Source organism: Carassius carassius, chromosome 10, assembly GCF_963082965.1.
Source record: "Carassius carassius chromosome 10, fCarCar2.1, whole genome shotgun sequence".
Lineage (NCBI taxonomy): Eukaryota > Metazoa > Chordata > Actinopteri > Cypriniformes > Cyprinidae > Carassius > Carassius carassius.
Window position 1 is genome coordinate 12,959,616 of NC_081764.1, and position 17,237 is coordinate 12,976,852.

Genomic DNA, 17,237 nt, shown 5'->3' on the forward strand with positions numbered 1-17,237 from the left:
ACAATAGCAACGGTATTTGCTCTTAACGCAAATAGCTTCTGCCAAATCTGAAATGTACATGTCCTGCTAAAAGTGAATTAGTCAGCAAATAGGAGTATACTTGCATTTAAATGTTATAACACACATCAACTAAAAGCCAAGAAAACTAAAATTTTAATTTAATAGGATCTTTTAACTGACTTTAATTTAACCTAAAATGTGCTTAATGTTTTAGCATCTGAATGAACTAGTTTCAACCAACTCAAAGAAAAGAATTAAGCCTGAATCAATCTGTATAATTTGGTTTTTTCCAATAAAAGTAATTTTATTGGTCATTCGTATAACCTGATCTGACTTATAAAACCAGAAAAAGCTCCTCAGGTTCATTTTTACAGAGCAGAAATAACTGAGAGAGCAGTTGAAACAGTCTGAATCTCTATTATACCATTAGGAAAATGATTGACCCCTCTGTGCAACAAAATCACTTAGAGCAGAGTTCTCCGGAAAAACCTCTCTGCACCAAGCCTTCAGCTGTTTACGGTGAAAGGAAAGACATTTTCACACCCGCTGAAGTGCGGCTATATGTTGACCAGGGGTAGAGGGCCATTACCTTTGGGTGGATAAGCAAATGGCAGTGCAGATGAAAGGGAAATATCAGGCTATTGTCAGGGGATAGAGGAGGTTCAGCATAACATCTGGCATTACACGGGTGCAAACACCTCAGCCCATGCAACTGTGTGCTGAGTACAGCCAACATTCTCACCCACATAAAGCAACAAAAGGGCAAAAGCTTCCCTGTATAGACGGCACTAAGCACACAATAGAGTCCACAACAGAATAAAACACATCAGACTCATGTCATCAACATTCATTTTGGCATTATCAAAAAGTAAATGATTTATTAATTTCACTAGGAATCATGTTGAGTTCCTGTTTTGTTCAGTCAGGGTGCTAGCATATATCAGAACAGCACATATCAGAATTCATTAGCCTCAATGTCACGCAGGAAATAAATGAACACCAAGAACATCGTCACACAAAAAATATTTAAAACACAGTGCGGCTTACACTTTCTGCCAGTGCTGTAATTAGAATTTTACATGGACGCATGAAAACAGATTTAATATTTGCCCTAATCCCATTAGCTGTCAGTAATAACCCCGCGGATACTGATATAATCAAATAAAGAGATATTCTTATGTAGCATCTAGCCCCTATGAATCTCCCTTGAGGAAATGCTTCAATAGATGCTGTAATACTTCATTATTACGGCCCTCCTCAGTGGTACAGCAGAGGCTGAGTGTTGTAGGTGGTGATCGGTTGTGTTTTTTCAGTGATGACAATTTTCATAGCACCCAGAGATGTGCTAAAGCCTGGGAATGGAAATGGAAAGACGAGCAAAAAAGAGAGAAAGACAGAAGATCTGTCCTGCTGTCCCGAATCCTAGCAAGCTGCATAAAATGACATCCTTAATGGACAATGCAACCTCAAAATTTGCAAAAACTTCTGAGATAAATCATCCAAGAAGCCAAATTTATTTTAAAATAAATTAAATTATATATTTAAAAGTATATTTTAAATAAATTAAATAATATAATGATACATTGCCAGTTATATTTATAAATAAAAAAGCAAATATTTACATAGTTACTGACAGTACTGACACACAGAAAGTATGATTGAAGTCTTACCAAAAACAGCAAAAAATAACACACTCACATAAACTCTGTGCATTTTGTACAGTACTCCCACACATAACCTCTTTCACCACTAACATACTGGTTCACATGTTTGTCTTTTCCATCTTTTCTGGTATTTTATCCCTCCATTTCAATATTTTTATCTGTATCTGTGCACTTCAAATCCTCCCACATTAGGATCTACTGAGTGTCACCAGCTTCCCTCGCTTCTCTTATCTGATCTCACTATCATCTCAAGGCAATGATCGACATTACACGCCTCAGTGCTTGCCAGCAATTTCCATTCGATCTTAATTGATTGAATAGGCTCTGGTGTGTGGCCAAACTAGCTATATGAGAATGAGCTCACAGTCGAGTACCTGTCATAGTAAACAGGCTTACATTTCAGTGCTAGCATCAATGCACACAGCAAACATGACCTTCCTCTCACCCTGAGTGAGCTGCAAATGCAACTTCATATTTATGTTTGATTGTCATGAGCAGTTCTGTTATAAATATTGAATGTAGTTCAAATTTGAGTTGCTGTTCCAGGGTACAGTTTAAAAGTTCAGGGTCGGTAAGAGTGTAATATTGTGAAATAATATTACAATTTAAAGTAACTTTTCTATTTAAATATATATTTAAAATAAAGTGATGGCAAAGCAGAATTTTCAGCACCATTACTCCAGTCTTCAGTGTCACATGATCCTTTAGAAAACATTCTAATATGCAGATTTGCTGCACAATAAACATTTTTATTATTACCGACATTGAAAACAGTTGTGCTGCTTGATTGATGATTTTTCAGGATTTTTTGATGAATAGAAAGTTCAAAAGGACAGCATTTATTTTACTTTTTTGCTTTTAACCTTTATGTTACAAAACATTAATGGACCTAAATGGACTACATTTCTCTAGACTGTATCAAATTTCCTACATCATTTGCTCAAATACTATACACAAAATTCCTTGATCCAAAGTGTTTGCTTTTACTACAGATCTAGATAAAGTTCCTAAAAACACAGCGCCATATACCCAAAGTTATAGTGATACACACAGCACAGAAGATCAAATTTATCTCACATAACCATCTTGACTTTGTTATGCATAAAAGACATATGTGAATATATTTAGAGCAAACAAAATAACGAGGACCCTGGTGAAAAGGTAAGAAGCAGAGGAAGACAAAGAAGAGGTGTGGATAGGGTAGAGGAAGAGGAGAGGGAATAGAAATCTATTTCTGCATCCAGCTCTGGAGTTCATCTCTTCCTGGAGATGGCAAATGTTCATCCGCAAGATTTGATAAAGCAACTCTTTTCCAAGCAATAGAAAGGCTTGCAGAGATTTGGAGTCAAACGCATGCCAGGTGCAGATAATTCAGTAATTAACATGCTTTTTTAATAGTTAAGCTTTCACTGTGATCTTTTAATACATGACGAGAATGCAGTACTTAAGTATGAAGTAAAATTAGAAATATTTTGCTAAATTAAGAGTCTGTTTGGAGACCCTTGATTAGTTTGGAGTAATATGTAAAATTCTCATAATGCTTAAAATTTCAATACAGAAATCTAGATACTCTAGAGATTCATATAATAATCTATTTTATTGTTTTCGTATTTCTCCTAATTAGTTTCTGATGGTTCTGCTGGAATCAAGTGGGTGTCTGTGTGGTACATTGAGAGGCAGAAGAGAGGACATAGAATGAGACAAAGAGAGAGTATCAGAGATAATATCACCCACAGCGTGACACAAATATAATGGTGATAATTAAAATCCTATTATATTACAGCATAAAACATAAACACTCCAATATTTAATATGCATAAAAGGAGCTGAGAAGAACCAATAAAAATTATCTTTATTCTTACAAAAAAACCCAAAAACAAATATTCCCTTAAAGACATGTTCAAACATCTGCAGTGAGAAAGTGAGTGGATGTCATTCATTTTTAATTGCCATATACACGCTTTAGTTAAATACGGTTGTCACTCTTCAGTTTGAGAGCTTAATCTTGTTCTGTTCACACAGAGTTCAGCTGTTCACATGAGTGAATCACATCCTGTGACCGTTCACTTACTGCAGTTCAGGACGGAACTGAACATGACAATTTTGGAAACTGACAGCTCATGAGATTTCTTGAGCTTTTCCTGTCCATGTGCAGCGCAAGCAAATCAACTGAGGGATGTGACTTGAATTAACTGATGCATATCGTGACACCAGATTTTCCCAGTAGTCCTGTGCTCTAGGGTTGACCAAAAACATTGTGACTTGGTGAGATCATTAAGTTCTGTTCAAACCAAAAGTTTAAAAAATTTTCTAATTCTATGAGAAAACCAAATTCCATGCCACCGCTATAACAGTAATGACAAAAAAAAAAAAAAACCTATATTGTTGGAATCACATTAAGAACATTTTTCTTCTATTTGATGAACAGCAAAAACACTAACAGCCAATCAGAATTGAGACTCAAGTTTGAGCATTTAAAGCAGCAGATGACATAACTGCAGTGTGCGCTTATAACAAACAGAATGCTCTGTTGGTGTGGACTCTAATATAGCTATTATTTTTGGTATGAAAAAAGTCATTTTAATACACACAAAAACTAAAATTCATTGACTGGTAGAACGATATTGTTCCATGATGTTGTTCCAAAACTGTACAACTTTCTTCTGTGGTTTATAAAAGATATATAGTTTTTGCTTTTGTTTAGTTTTTCTGTCCATACAATAGAAGTCAATGGTCACCAAAACTGATTAGTAACCAACACTTTTCAAAATATCTTTGTTTTTCCACAGAAGGCGGCCAGAGTTTTTAAAAGAAATAAGGCTGAGTACATGATTAATTTTCATTTTTGAATGAACAATCTTGTTAAGATTAACAAGTTAGTTATTTAAGTTTTGTTTGAGCTGCTTAGCAAAACATTAATTCATCACAGCTAGATATTTGTGCATAGAGAAGTATATATTGCTTGTTTTAAGGTATTTCTCTAAAATAAATATTACATATTTTTACTGAATCAACATAAATCCATACACAGTGAGAACGTCCCTTCACAGCTTCTATAAACATTATGTCAGTTTGACCAAACAAATTCAATTTCAAACCAAACTGTGAATAATTTGAACAATGTTTAAAGTCAGAAAAGTATATGTTTGTGTTTATATGGCACTGCACCTTATCAACACAAACATGTCCATTTATTATTAAGAATATATGCAACCAGCAATCAAACTTCACACGTTTGAGGCTTCAATGCTTTTTTCCCTCACGTCAAGGAACTCCTCCCTCATAATGAGCTAAACGCCACAGCTCTGCCTCAGCAGGGGTTCCTCTCTCTGTCTAAACTCAGTTTTGGGAATTAAAACCTTTCAAATTTTCTTCATAGGGCTTCCACAAGAGCAAAGGGCACTTTGATTGTGCATTTTTAATGCAGGTTACTGATAATAATTTATACTTAAAAGCTTTCTTTGCAGTGTATCTGGAGATTAAGGTAATAGAGGGGAAAGAGAGAGCAAAGAGCTAAAGGACACAGCTGAATTGGAGAGAAAATAATGCCTTTCTTCTACAAAAATGGGAAAGTGATGTTAGAAGGTATATTATTCATGTCTGGAACTCCCCAAGATGTGTTTTATGTAAACCTTCCAACTTTGTGGGCTTTGTGGGTGCAGCAGGTTTTAGATGTATGTGTGGAGTCTGGTAAACCCACTAAAAGTGCACTGTTGCCCCATTCAGCAAAAGAAAGCACAAAATCAGTATTATATTTTTTAGAATTATGTATAATCTAAAAAAAAAGCTATTACATTTTACCAGCCCACAAGGTACTAAGAATTTGGAACAACTTTGAATATACATAACACCATCAACGCATTTCCCTCAAATGTTCTTCAACTAGTTTAACAGAGGCTTCTAACAAACACTGCTGATTTCCAACTTCCCAGCATGCAACTGCAGCATTAATAAATGCTGTTGGTGTTTTGCAGCTTTCTGACTTAATTTAAACATCTTTTTACATAATAATGCTTGTTGACTGTCACCGTTACATGTTGTTATACTGGGGTAAATTGTTTATTAAATTATTAATTTAAAAAAAGCCTGAAAACAGGAATCACTGTGACATTACAAAAAAAAAAAAAAAAAATTCAACAACATTAAAAATCAATACAAATGTAATTAAAATGTAAATATAAAGATGCATTTTCTGGTTTAATAACAATAATTATATTTATCCAAATAACTCAAATCTAATTAATAATGTATGCAAAAAATATTAAGCTGGACAGTTTTCAACTATAACTGTAATAATGTTAAGAAGTCGCTCTGACCCAGGACCAAATCAAACAACATGACACTACTATCAGCATAACATGGATAAAGCATACATTTAAAAACATCTTGCACTACAATTCAACATAACCCAGGTGCAATGTATGTAAGCAAGTAGGGTAATGTACAGTATGTATATAATTGCAAATAATGAGGAATAAGACAAGTGAAGGAAATGAATGTCCATGTGCCTTAAGATAACTTATGAACCCACCACTATGGCAGTAACAGAGGGGATAAAGGGAATGAGCAGCATGGATGCATATGCAAACCACTGCCATTCAGCCAGGGCTAGAACTACCTGCTCTACAAATAAGAAAGGGTAGCATATTTACATTAATCAAATACATCATTTTAAAAATGGCTGATGCAAAACAGCCAAGGTTTAAGCTAAACATTTTTCACAATAAATAAAATAATTACTCTCATCCCTGTTATCACTTCTATGTCACACCTGACTGATGAGCTTCTGGTTCACAAGGAGGTGACTGATTTGAAAATGTGATTTGAGTAAAACATGATTCTTCAGAAGTTATGGGCTGTACAGCATTAAGAGTAATATGTATTCATAGACCGTGCCTTAACATCATCAATTATAAATCAAAAGGAGCAGTCCTGCAGGTTATTCTTTAATAAAAACTAGAAGTCTCAGGACTAGACATCAAGCAGGAAATCAATTATAATCAGCAGCACAATGAAATATTACAGTGGTGTTAATGCTCTTATTTTCCAGTTCAGCGCAGGACTGTACGGCACTCAAATCACAGCTATAAATCCACAGAGATACACAAACTCTGTCACGCTGCTAATCAGAGTGCTAATAGTCAGAAAATGGAAAACCATAAAAAAGATCAAGCTAGAGTTGAAAGACGTGTCCTGTATTTCATTATTACATGATTAAGTAGAAGAGAAAGCGTAAACCCATAGTGACACAAGGACAAGAGATCTCACTCGGCTGTGTTTGGAGATAGGAAAGCCACACGTGTCTAGGCTGGACAATAGGCAGGATAATTACATATTATGAACACAACAAGGCAATTCAATTGTGATATACGTATGTATTTTGTAGACATTACTGGATAATGGCCAACAGAGAAACACTTACAATAAACAATTCTTTACGTCCTGCCAGCATCATCTCATCGGTATATTTTGTTTTTTAAATACAAAGTAAGTAACACACATACAATTTTTACATTTGATTTGACAATACAACACCAACCTATTAGACAACTTCTAATGTCTAACAAATTTAGTGATGCACAAATCTTCAAGAAGAAAACTGAATTTCATGAAGAAAATTAAAACGGTTATGATGGTTATTGATACAATTGCCTTAGTAACTGATGTTCTTTAATTATTTAACACCTTTAAATGTGTCAGAATAAAATCTTCCAATCAAAACTGCTTCATTTTGTTCTGTGTGAGTGATGATAATTAAATGATTTCATATAAAAATTTCAGATGCCTTTTGAATTAAAATCCTGGAATTCATTTATAAATAAAGTGGTCACTCAGATTGAGTTTTTTTTTTTTTTTTTTTTTTTTTACATTTAATTTTTTTAACTTTGTAAAAGTTTTGATCACTTTAATGTAACCTTGCTGAATAAAAGTAAAATCTTACTGATCCCAAACTTTTAAAAGATAGTGTATGCAAAGGTTTATTCTTTGGAATTGTTCACATTGTTTTGTGCAAACAAACATAAAAAGTATGTGCATTTACACTTCATGAACTAATCCTTGAATCCATTACACACACTAGATCCCTTTGCTTGCCACACACTTACAGTATAAACAAAGATAGGAATCACAAGGGGAAAAAAAATATGGAAGCATATGGGTAGCAATATTCAATTTGGAACGTTATATGCAAAATGACAATGCAATATGTAAAATGGCAATGCATTTCTGTATTTACATTTTCCAATACATTTGTGCAACGTTTGGTGAAAAATGAAAATGAAAATTAAATTACATAATTTTCATTTGCCATTTCATACACTAGTTTTAATATGTAAAATGAATACTAATTTTAACGCTTTTTAAATTAAATGAAATTAAACTTGAAAATTAAAATGAAAATATATTACAGAAATGATTAGATATGTATAACATGTTCAAGCAAAAACTGTGGCAAAATTATCATTCAAATGCAATTTTTCTTAATTGCATTAACACTCACAGTCAAGACACTTACGATTGCATTTTCATTCAATGTCCAGCAATGAATGTAGCAAAATTCAATGTGCACATTGAAAATGCATTCCGAGCCGATCACGTGTTCGCCCCCTCCCGCAATGTCAATCACTGCGTGAACAAGGCGGGGCTTGCAGAAGGTCAAGAGACTCAAGATTCGTGAGGATTCAAGTGAGAGAACATGGACAAGACAGTTGGTCCGTGTACGTTTTGATCATTTCGGTTTATGGCTTCAACATTTCATTCGCATCTGTGGGCGGAGCTGAAACGCTGCTTTCATCTGACGAATCGCTCCGCCTTCAGCACGGTCTTTTCATTCTTTTGGACAAAATAAGAGTCAGTGCGAGTGCGGCACTGTAATGTCTGAAACCACCGCTCACTGTTAATTAGCATAATATTTGAATCAGATGTAGCTGGGCACATAATTCGTGCTGCTGCGACCTGCAAATTATTTCTAGGTTGTAGTATTGTATGAATATTGTCCCACTGATAAATACAGTGCAAATAGTTCTGTCTCTTTGGATAAAAGTGAAGTGGAAATAAATATAGTTTCATTTATGAAATAAAATTAAATAGGATTTTTTTGGGAAGGTAAGTCTGGCCAGTTATACAGCAACGCGAGTCAGACGAGTCTGAGGATCTGAGCTGAATTTGGTGAAACATTCAAATTCTAGTCTGTGTCAATTACTCCTTTATAAAAAATAATAATAATAATAATGTTACCCGTATTTTTCGGACTATAAGTTGCACCTAAATATAAGTTGCATCAGTCCAAAAATACGTCATGACGAGGAAAAAAACATATATAAGTCGCACTGGACTAAGTCGCATTTATTCAGAACCAAGAGAAAACATTACCGTCTACAGCGGAGAGAGGGCGCTCTATGTTTTCAGTGTAGTCGACAGGAGCACTGAGCAGCATAGAGCGCCCTCTCGCGGCTGTAGACGGTAATGTTTTCTCTTGATTCATTTCTCTTGGTTCATGTCAAATTAATTTTGATAAATAAGTCACACCTGACTGTAAGTTGCAGGACCAGCCAAACTATGAAAAGAGGTGCTACTTATTGTCCGGTAAATACGGTAAATATATGTGGGGTTTCTCAAGCCCAAAGAAGACTAAAAAGAGAAACATCATTCAATTTAGTATGTAATAAAACTAATATTACTGATTTATTTCAGAAATGTAACTATATTAATAAATAATTGTGAAAATTAATGTCACAAAGACATACCTAGTGCCTTATGATGTCTTCAAATATGAGAGTGGTAAATGTTACAGACATGAAACTGTTCAGTCTATTATTGATTTTTATTTCCACTTCCCTTTTATCCAAAGAGACAGAACTATTTGCACTGTATTTATCAGTGGGACAATATTCATACAATACTACAACCTACAAATAATTTGCAGTTCGCAGCAGCACAAATTATGTGCCCAGCTACATCTGATTCAAATATTATTCTAATTAATAGTGAGTGGTGGTTTCAGACATTACAGTGCCACACTCGCACTGACTCTCATTCTGCCTGAAAGAATGAAAAGACCGAGCTGAAGGCGGAGTGATTCGTCCAATCAGATGAAAGCAGCGTTTCAGCTCCGCCCACAGATGCGAATGAAATATTGAAGCCATAAACCGAAATGATCAAAACGTACACGGACCAACTGTCTTGTCCATGTTCTCTCGCTTGAATCCTCACGAATCTCGAGTCTCTTGGCCTTCTGCAAGCCCCGCCTTGTTCACGCAGTGATTGACATAGCGGAGGAGGCGGACACGTGATCAGCTCAGAATGCATTTTCAATGTGCACATTGAATTTTGCTACATTCATTGCGGGACATTGAATGTAAATGCAATCGTAAGTGTTTTGACTGTGAGTCTTAATGCAATTAAGAAAAATAGCATTTGAATGACAATTTTGCCACAGTTTTTGCATGAACATGTTATACATATCTAATCATTTCTGTAATATATTTTCATTTTAATTTTGCAACTTATAAAGCGTTAAAATTAGTATTAATTTTACATATTAAAACTAGCGTATGAAATGGCAAATGAAAATTATGTAATTAAATTTTCATTTTCATTTTGCACCAAACGTGGCACAAATGTATTGGAAAATGTAAATGTAAATACAGAATTGCATTGACATTTTACATATTGCATTGACATTTTGCATATTATATTCCAAATTGAATATTGCTACCCATATGCTTCCCTAAAAAAAACAGTAATATTAATAATTATCAACAGGTGCATTAGTAAAGAAAATATTGAGCCATACTAAACAAACCAGCAAATTCTCAGCTGCAATTCACAAATGCAGAATTTGCTTTTATCCATGACCCCTTCAGCAGTATTTAGGAGTTTTTTTTATAATGATAAAATCCTGGAAGGATCTAAAAGGCTAAATGTATAGTACATAATACTTCCATGAAAAAGATAGCTGGAAAATCAATGCTTGTATAGGTTGCATGTCAAAGAGCAAAGTAAAATCAATATTGTTTATAATCTAATAGTAAATTGAAATACCTGCATTAGGATTATTGTGTGCGTGCGGGCGTGTTAGTGTGTGAGAGAGAGGAAAGGAGAGAAAGTGCATGTGTAAGCAGAATTTCTATTTATTTATAGTCATAACATACACTCATTCTCACCCGCTGTGACAATTTATCAATGCAAGAACTAACTGCTGGGGGTCTGAACACAAAGCATTCTGTAATATCTACCCTGCACATCATGAGGTCATGAGGAAAGTATAATCAGCTACAGTAACATCAAACACACACAATAAACACACAATGTTCACACACACACACACACACACACACACACACACACACACACACACACACACACACACACCACACTGATGCCTGACTGTGTCTGTGCCAGACAGCACCTATTTTTAATGATTTCCTCTTTCTCTTTTCTCCCTGGACTTACCTGCAGCACACTGCTCCTCATCTGCTCCATTTTCACAGTCCTGTTCACCATCGCAGTGCCATGACAATGACACACATTTGCTTGTCGAGCCACCACAGTCAAACTTCTCTGGGGGACACGTCTGTCGACCTATAAGTGAAAGCAACACAGAGAGAGGTTTAAGAATAAAAGATCAACTAATGCCAAAAGGCATATTCCTGGACGCTGATCGGTCAATACAGTGTTCCAACAATTCAAATACACAATACAAGGACACATTTTCATATAAAACAAAGATTTTATTGACACTAGCTTAGATTTCTAGTGTCAATATCTCTAAATGCAATACTATTAAAAGATTGTAGAATTGTAGAATATTTAAATGTGTTTGGAAGTCTGCTCGCTACTGATCAAAAATATAGTAAAAACAATATAATTTTAAATGTGACGTGCTTAATTTTCCACAGTCTTTACTTCAGTCTTCAGAGACATATGACCATTTAAAAACCACACTAGATCTGGTGCTCAAGAAAAAAATCTTATTATTAATAATGTTGAAAACTTGCTGATTAATGTTTTTGTAGAAATGGTGATACTTTTTTTTCAGGTGAATTTTGGTGATTAGAAAGTTATTAGAAAACTACAATTAAACGCTATAGTTTGAAACCATTGAGCATTTATTTAAAATAGGATTTTTTTTTGTAACACTTTAAATGTCTTTATTGACATAAATGTAACATCCTTGATGAATAAAAAGTAATTTCTTTCTTTCAAAAAAATAAAATAAATTAAAATAATAAAAAATAAATATATGACTTAATAAATTATAACATTTCTGTAATTTGTAATTGTTTTTGAAGTAAAACTTTTACACAAATACGAGCCAAAATCGAAGGCCATTGAAACATTTTTAAGTTTCATCCCAGATCACACAGCCTTCCCAAGACAGCTCCATAAATTATACATCTCCACATGTCTGGGAACCCAACTTCAAATCAATAGCAGCTAGACTGATTTCTCTCTCTCCCACTCTTTAGTCTTTTGAGTAATTTTCAGTGTATAAAAGAAGATTCATGAAGACCTTCTCACCTTCTCTGACACCTCGAATCTGTGTCTGCAGCCCATTGTTGTCTGAACCTTATCTATAATCATAAAAATGAATGCCATGTCTCTCGCTGGATTCCACTATTGTACAGACTTCTCTGAAGAAGTGGGAAAAAGACAGCTGTGAATCTAATTTGATATATCTCTTCATCAGCACACGGCCATTGTGGCTTTGCAGATTGAGGCCCAGTCCTCATCTGTGGAAGCCATATTGGATCTAAGACTGTCAGAGGCAAAAAGTCCCATTTAAGACCTGAGATTAACCCGTGTACGACTAGAAAAATGTATGTGACAGAGCGGGTTTGTTTGAATAGCCTTTTTATGTGCATGTGCTAGCGGGTGTGTTTCTGGCTTGTCAGCATGTGTCTGAATAAACTGAATGACCCATTCTTACTGTCTGGCGGACTGCTAGAGATAGCACAGCCTCATGGGTAACTCAGTCTTATCACCTCTCTCTCCTCGCTAACCCTGAAGACTACTGTGCCCACAGGGATTTTCATTCACTGCCCATAAAGCCCTGGTTTCCTATAGTTCACACAGCAAAACATTCACAGATGTTTGTAGCGGCACCACAATCAGTGTAAAATAAACACCACATTGGGAATATCAATATTATTTTAATGTACTTTAACTTGCTTGTTACACTTCCTTAAGACTATCATTAGTCAAGTCAAGTCAAGTCTGCTTTATTGTCAATTCTTCCACATGTACAGTACATACATACAGAGAATCGAAATTGCGTTACTCTCAGACCCCCGGTGCACACAGATAACATTAACATTAAAGCCTAAACATTTAGATCAAAATATAAAATGTAGATACAACTATACAATAAGGGAATGTTAAAAAAGACATATAATAAAATTTAAATAAAGTTAAATAAAGCAGCGCAAGGCAAAAGGCAGATAGAGTGCAAATCAATGAAGTGAACAACAGTGCAGATAAAACATTATTTAGTGCAAAAACAAAAGCTTATTAAGTCTGATTAAAGTGGCAAAGGGGCTCAAGAGCAGTTATTTTATTTAACTGACTGATGAGGTAGTGGAATGATGTCAGTTCCATGGAGAATGAGGTAGTGAGCAGACCAATCCTGCACAAAGTGACTGGTGCATGTCAACGTATATTAGTGGGGGGGGGGGGGGGTCTGGGTGGGAGTGGGGGGTGCGGTGGTTCATAGTTCAGTGGTGCCTGGGGCAGAAGAGGGGAGGGGGGACAAGTTCGGGAGTGAGTTCAGCTTCCTGACAGCCTGGTGGATGAAGCTGTCCTTCAGTCTGCTGGTCCTGGCCTGGAGACTCCGCAGTCTCCTCCCTGATGGCAGTAGGCTGAAGAAGTTGTGTGATGGGTGGATGGGATCACCTGCGATGCAGAGGGCTTTGCGGGTGAGACGGGTTCCATAAATGTCCTGGAGGGAGGGGAGAGAGACACCAATGATCTTCTCAGCTGCTCTTGACGTTGCAGAGTCTTTCGGCAGGATGCGTTGCAGGCGCCATACCACACAGTGATGCAGCTCGACAGGATGCTCTCGATGGTGCCTCTGTAGAAGGTGTACATGATGGGGGGCGAGGCTCTGGCTCTCCTCAGTTTGCGGAGGAAGTAGAGACGCTGATTTGATTTCTTGGCCAGTGCTGCTGTGTTTTCAGTCCAGGAGAGGTCCTCTGTGATGTGCACACCCAGGAACTTGGTGCTGCTCACTCTCTCCATAATCGCACCGTTGATGGTCAGAGGAACGTGCTGAGTGTGTGCTCTCCTGAAGTCTACAACAATCTCCTTCATCTTCGTCTTCGTTGTCACTGCACCACCCGGCCAGGTGGCTCACCTCGCTCCTGTAGTTTGTCTCATCTTTGTTGCTAATGAGACCCACCACAGTCGTGTCATTTGCAAACTTAATAAAGAGGTTGGAGTTGTGTGAAGGTGTGCAGTCATGGGTCAGCAGAGTGAAGAGGAGGGGGATCAGCACACATCCTTGGGGGGCCCCAGTGTTCAGTGTGATGGTGCTGGATGTGTTGCTGCCGACCCGTACTGCCTGAGGTCTTCCAGTCAGAAAGTCCACCAGCCAGTTGCACAGCGAAGTGTTGAGCCCCAGATGGATCAGTTTGTAAATGAGCTGTTGAGGGATGATTGTGTTGAATGCTGAACTGAAGTCAATGAACAGCATTGTTCAGAATTCTGTAGACCTCCCCTGTCATCCACGGCTTCTGGTTGGCCCGGACAGTGATGGTTTTTGTGACCGTTACATCATCAATACACTTGTTGATGTAGGTAGTGACAGTCTCCGAGTACTCCTGGAGGTCAGTGGTGTTATTGAATGTGGCAGCCTGCTTAAACATGTCCCAGTCAGTTGTGTTGAAGCAGTCTTGAAGAACCTCTGATGATCCTTCTGGCCACACTTTAAGCTGTTTGTGAACTGGTTTGGCGACTTTAATGAGTGGTCTGTATGCAGGCATTAGCATGACAGTGATGTGGTCTGAGGCTCCGAGGTGGGGGAGGGGGAGTGCTTTGTAAGCTTCTCTCTGTGTGGTGTAAACAAAGTCCAAATTGTTATTACCTTGTGTTGGAAAGTTAATGTGTTGGTGTATTTTTGGAAACACACTCTTTAAGTCAGCATGGTTGAAATCCCCAGCTATGATGAGAAAAGCATCGGGGTGTGCTGTCTGCTGCTCACTGATGTGCTGGTACAGTTCATTTAGTGCGTCATTCCTGTTGCTGATAATGTTGAACGGGGGAATGTACACCGAAATGAGCAATATAGCAGTATATTCCCTCGTCAGATAGAACGGCCGGCACTTAATAATCATAAACTCCACCAGGGGTGAGCAGTGTTTGCTGATCACAACAGTATCGTGGCACCACGCGTCATTGATGTAAACACAAAGCCCGCCGCCGCGGGTTTTTCCTCCCGCGACGAGAGCTCTGTCCGCTCGATAGCACGTCAGCTAGTCGAGCTGAATAGCGCCATCTGGAACGCTGTTGCTGAGCCATGTTTCCGTGAACACAAAAACACAACAGTCTCTTACAGTCCTCTGAGTTGAGCGTAGTAATCGAATGTAGTCCAGTTTATTGTCCAACGCGCGTACGTTAGCCAGTACGATGGTGGGGATAGATGGCTTGTGTGGGTTAGCCGTTAGCCTAGCCCGGATACCTCCGCGCTTCCCCCTCTTCTGCTTCCTCTCACACCACTTGCGGCGGCTCCGCTGTGGGCGAGATGCAGTAGTGGGGGTTGGTGATGGTGAAGGCCTCCGTAGCAGAACGAGATCCCGTAGCTGTTCCGCTTGCGCGGAGTTTAACTGTAAAAATGCGGTTCTGCCGACATCGAGCAGAAACTCGCAACTGTATGCGTGCTTACAGACAGGTAGTGTTAAGTGTTAAGAGTTACTAGAATTCACTATTGTGAATCAATTCAAACAATTAATTAATTCATAACATAAAAATTCAATGAAATGATTGCATTATCACTCAAACACACACACACACACACACTTCACCCCCCCCCCCCACCACTACCATTTGGTGTTAGTAATAATTTTTATTTAGCAAGATGCATTGAATGGATCAAAAGTGATAGTAAAGTTACAACATTTTCTATTTCTAATAAATGCTTTTCTTTTGAACTTCTATTCATAAAAGATAAAATGTATCACTATTTCCACAAAATATTAACCTGCACAACTTTCGGTTTGGAGCCCTATGTTTTCAACAATAATAATAATATCAAATGTTTCTTGAGCACCAAATCAGCATATTAGCAAGATTTGTGAAGGTTCACATGAAAATTAAGACTTTTAAAATATAAATAAATAAAATGGTTATTTTAAATTGTAATATGATTTCAGAGTATTGATGCTTGATGGCTGTAGCAGTGGAGCGGATCAATTTAGAGACAGAATCTTTGTAAGCTTGCAAAAAAATATCACCTGCATCTTCAAAGAGTTTCAGACACTGACAGCATAAATCCTCAGTTCAAGAATATAATATTAAAAAACAAATACATTATTATAATAAATCAAGAAAAAATTGCCAACACCAAATAATACCTCAAGACCCGTTCTATAATTGTAAGAGGCATCAGAATAACACCCACACAGCTCTGACAGATGAAGGTTCAGTGTATTTAACTGTAAGACGGTGATGAACTCAACACGTTCTCTCAGGCACAATGAGCCAGAGGTCAGCTCAGACTCAAAAGATGGTGAGTTCAGACTGATGCACTCCCTGAGGATTTTTAGAAACACTCTCAAATAACCACACAAGGCCTGTGGCCCTAAACTCAAAGAATGATAGGAAATTGACTGACAGTGGGATAAACTACAAAAACAAAGCAGGAATGCACACAGTCAGCATCAAGCTTAATTTGAGCACAAATTCATGTTTATTTCTTTATGAAGACAAAATAAGAAAGAGCTCCACTCGTACGCTGTGCACGGTTCAACTCACCCTGACTGCAATGCAGTTCCTCCTGGGAAAAATTAAGTTATGGAAGAACCACAGGGAACGGGTGAGATTAGATTAACATATTTATCTAATAATGTAAATGATTTTTTCGGTGCGGGTGAAACATTGTTAATCTAAGCTGGGGAAATGAAATTTCTCAGATGCGCATCAGTACGCTCAAAGAAATAATCATTAGCTTTGCACAAACCACATTATATTAGGGAGGCGGTTTCAGTCAATGACGTCCGAGTGATTTCACAGTCAACTAAATTCAGGCATTCTTGTGAGTGGTGAGAATATGCGTGTCTAATTGGCCATTGAAGGATCTTCCATTACTCCTTTCTCATTTACCTAAATGCATCAGAAGTTTGCATAAGCCTATAATAGCTAAAAATATCTGGAAACCCCAAAAGTAATGGTTTGGCTACTCCAACTACAATATGTCCATAGCTAATAAGGTTATATAATCAAGTGTAGAGCAGTCTCTCTCTCTCTCAGTGCATGTGACCCATGCTGGCAAAATGAGTCGTAATGTCTAATTTTGAGCTACAGGCAAAAAAGTGAAACATTTTCACAAAAATGTGTTTATTAAGCCCTCGTCTAGAGATC

General features: G+C 37.2%; 1 protein-coding gene across 9 annotated transcripts in view; it reads right to left on the minus strand.

Annotated features, from left to right (window-relative positions):
* LOC132151816 (low-density lipoprotein receptor-related protein 8-like) overlaps window positions 1–17,237 on the minus strand; it is a 196,354-nt gene that overhangs the window by 65,147 nt on the left and 113,970 nt on the right. For all 9 annotated transcript variants that reach the window (XR_009436444.1, XM_059560207.1, XM_059560204.1 and 6 more), the window contains exon 4: window positions 11,118–11,246. Coding sequence is in view for 8 of the 9 variants with exons in the window: in XM_059560207.1 (XP_059416190.1) it covers window positions 11,118–11,246 (129 nt within the window). In the remaining variant the exon portion in view is untranslated. The remainder of the gene's footprint in view (window positions 1–11,117; window positions 11,247–17,237) is intronic.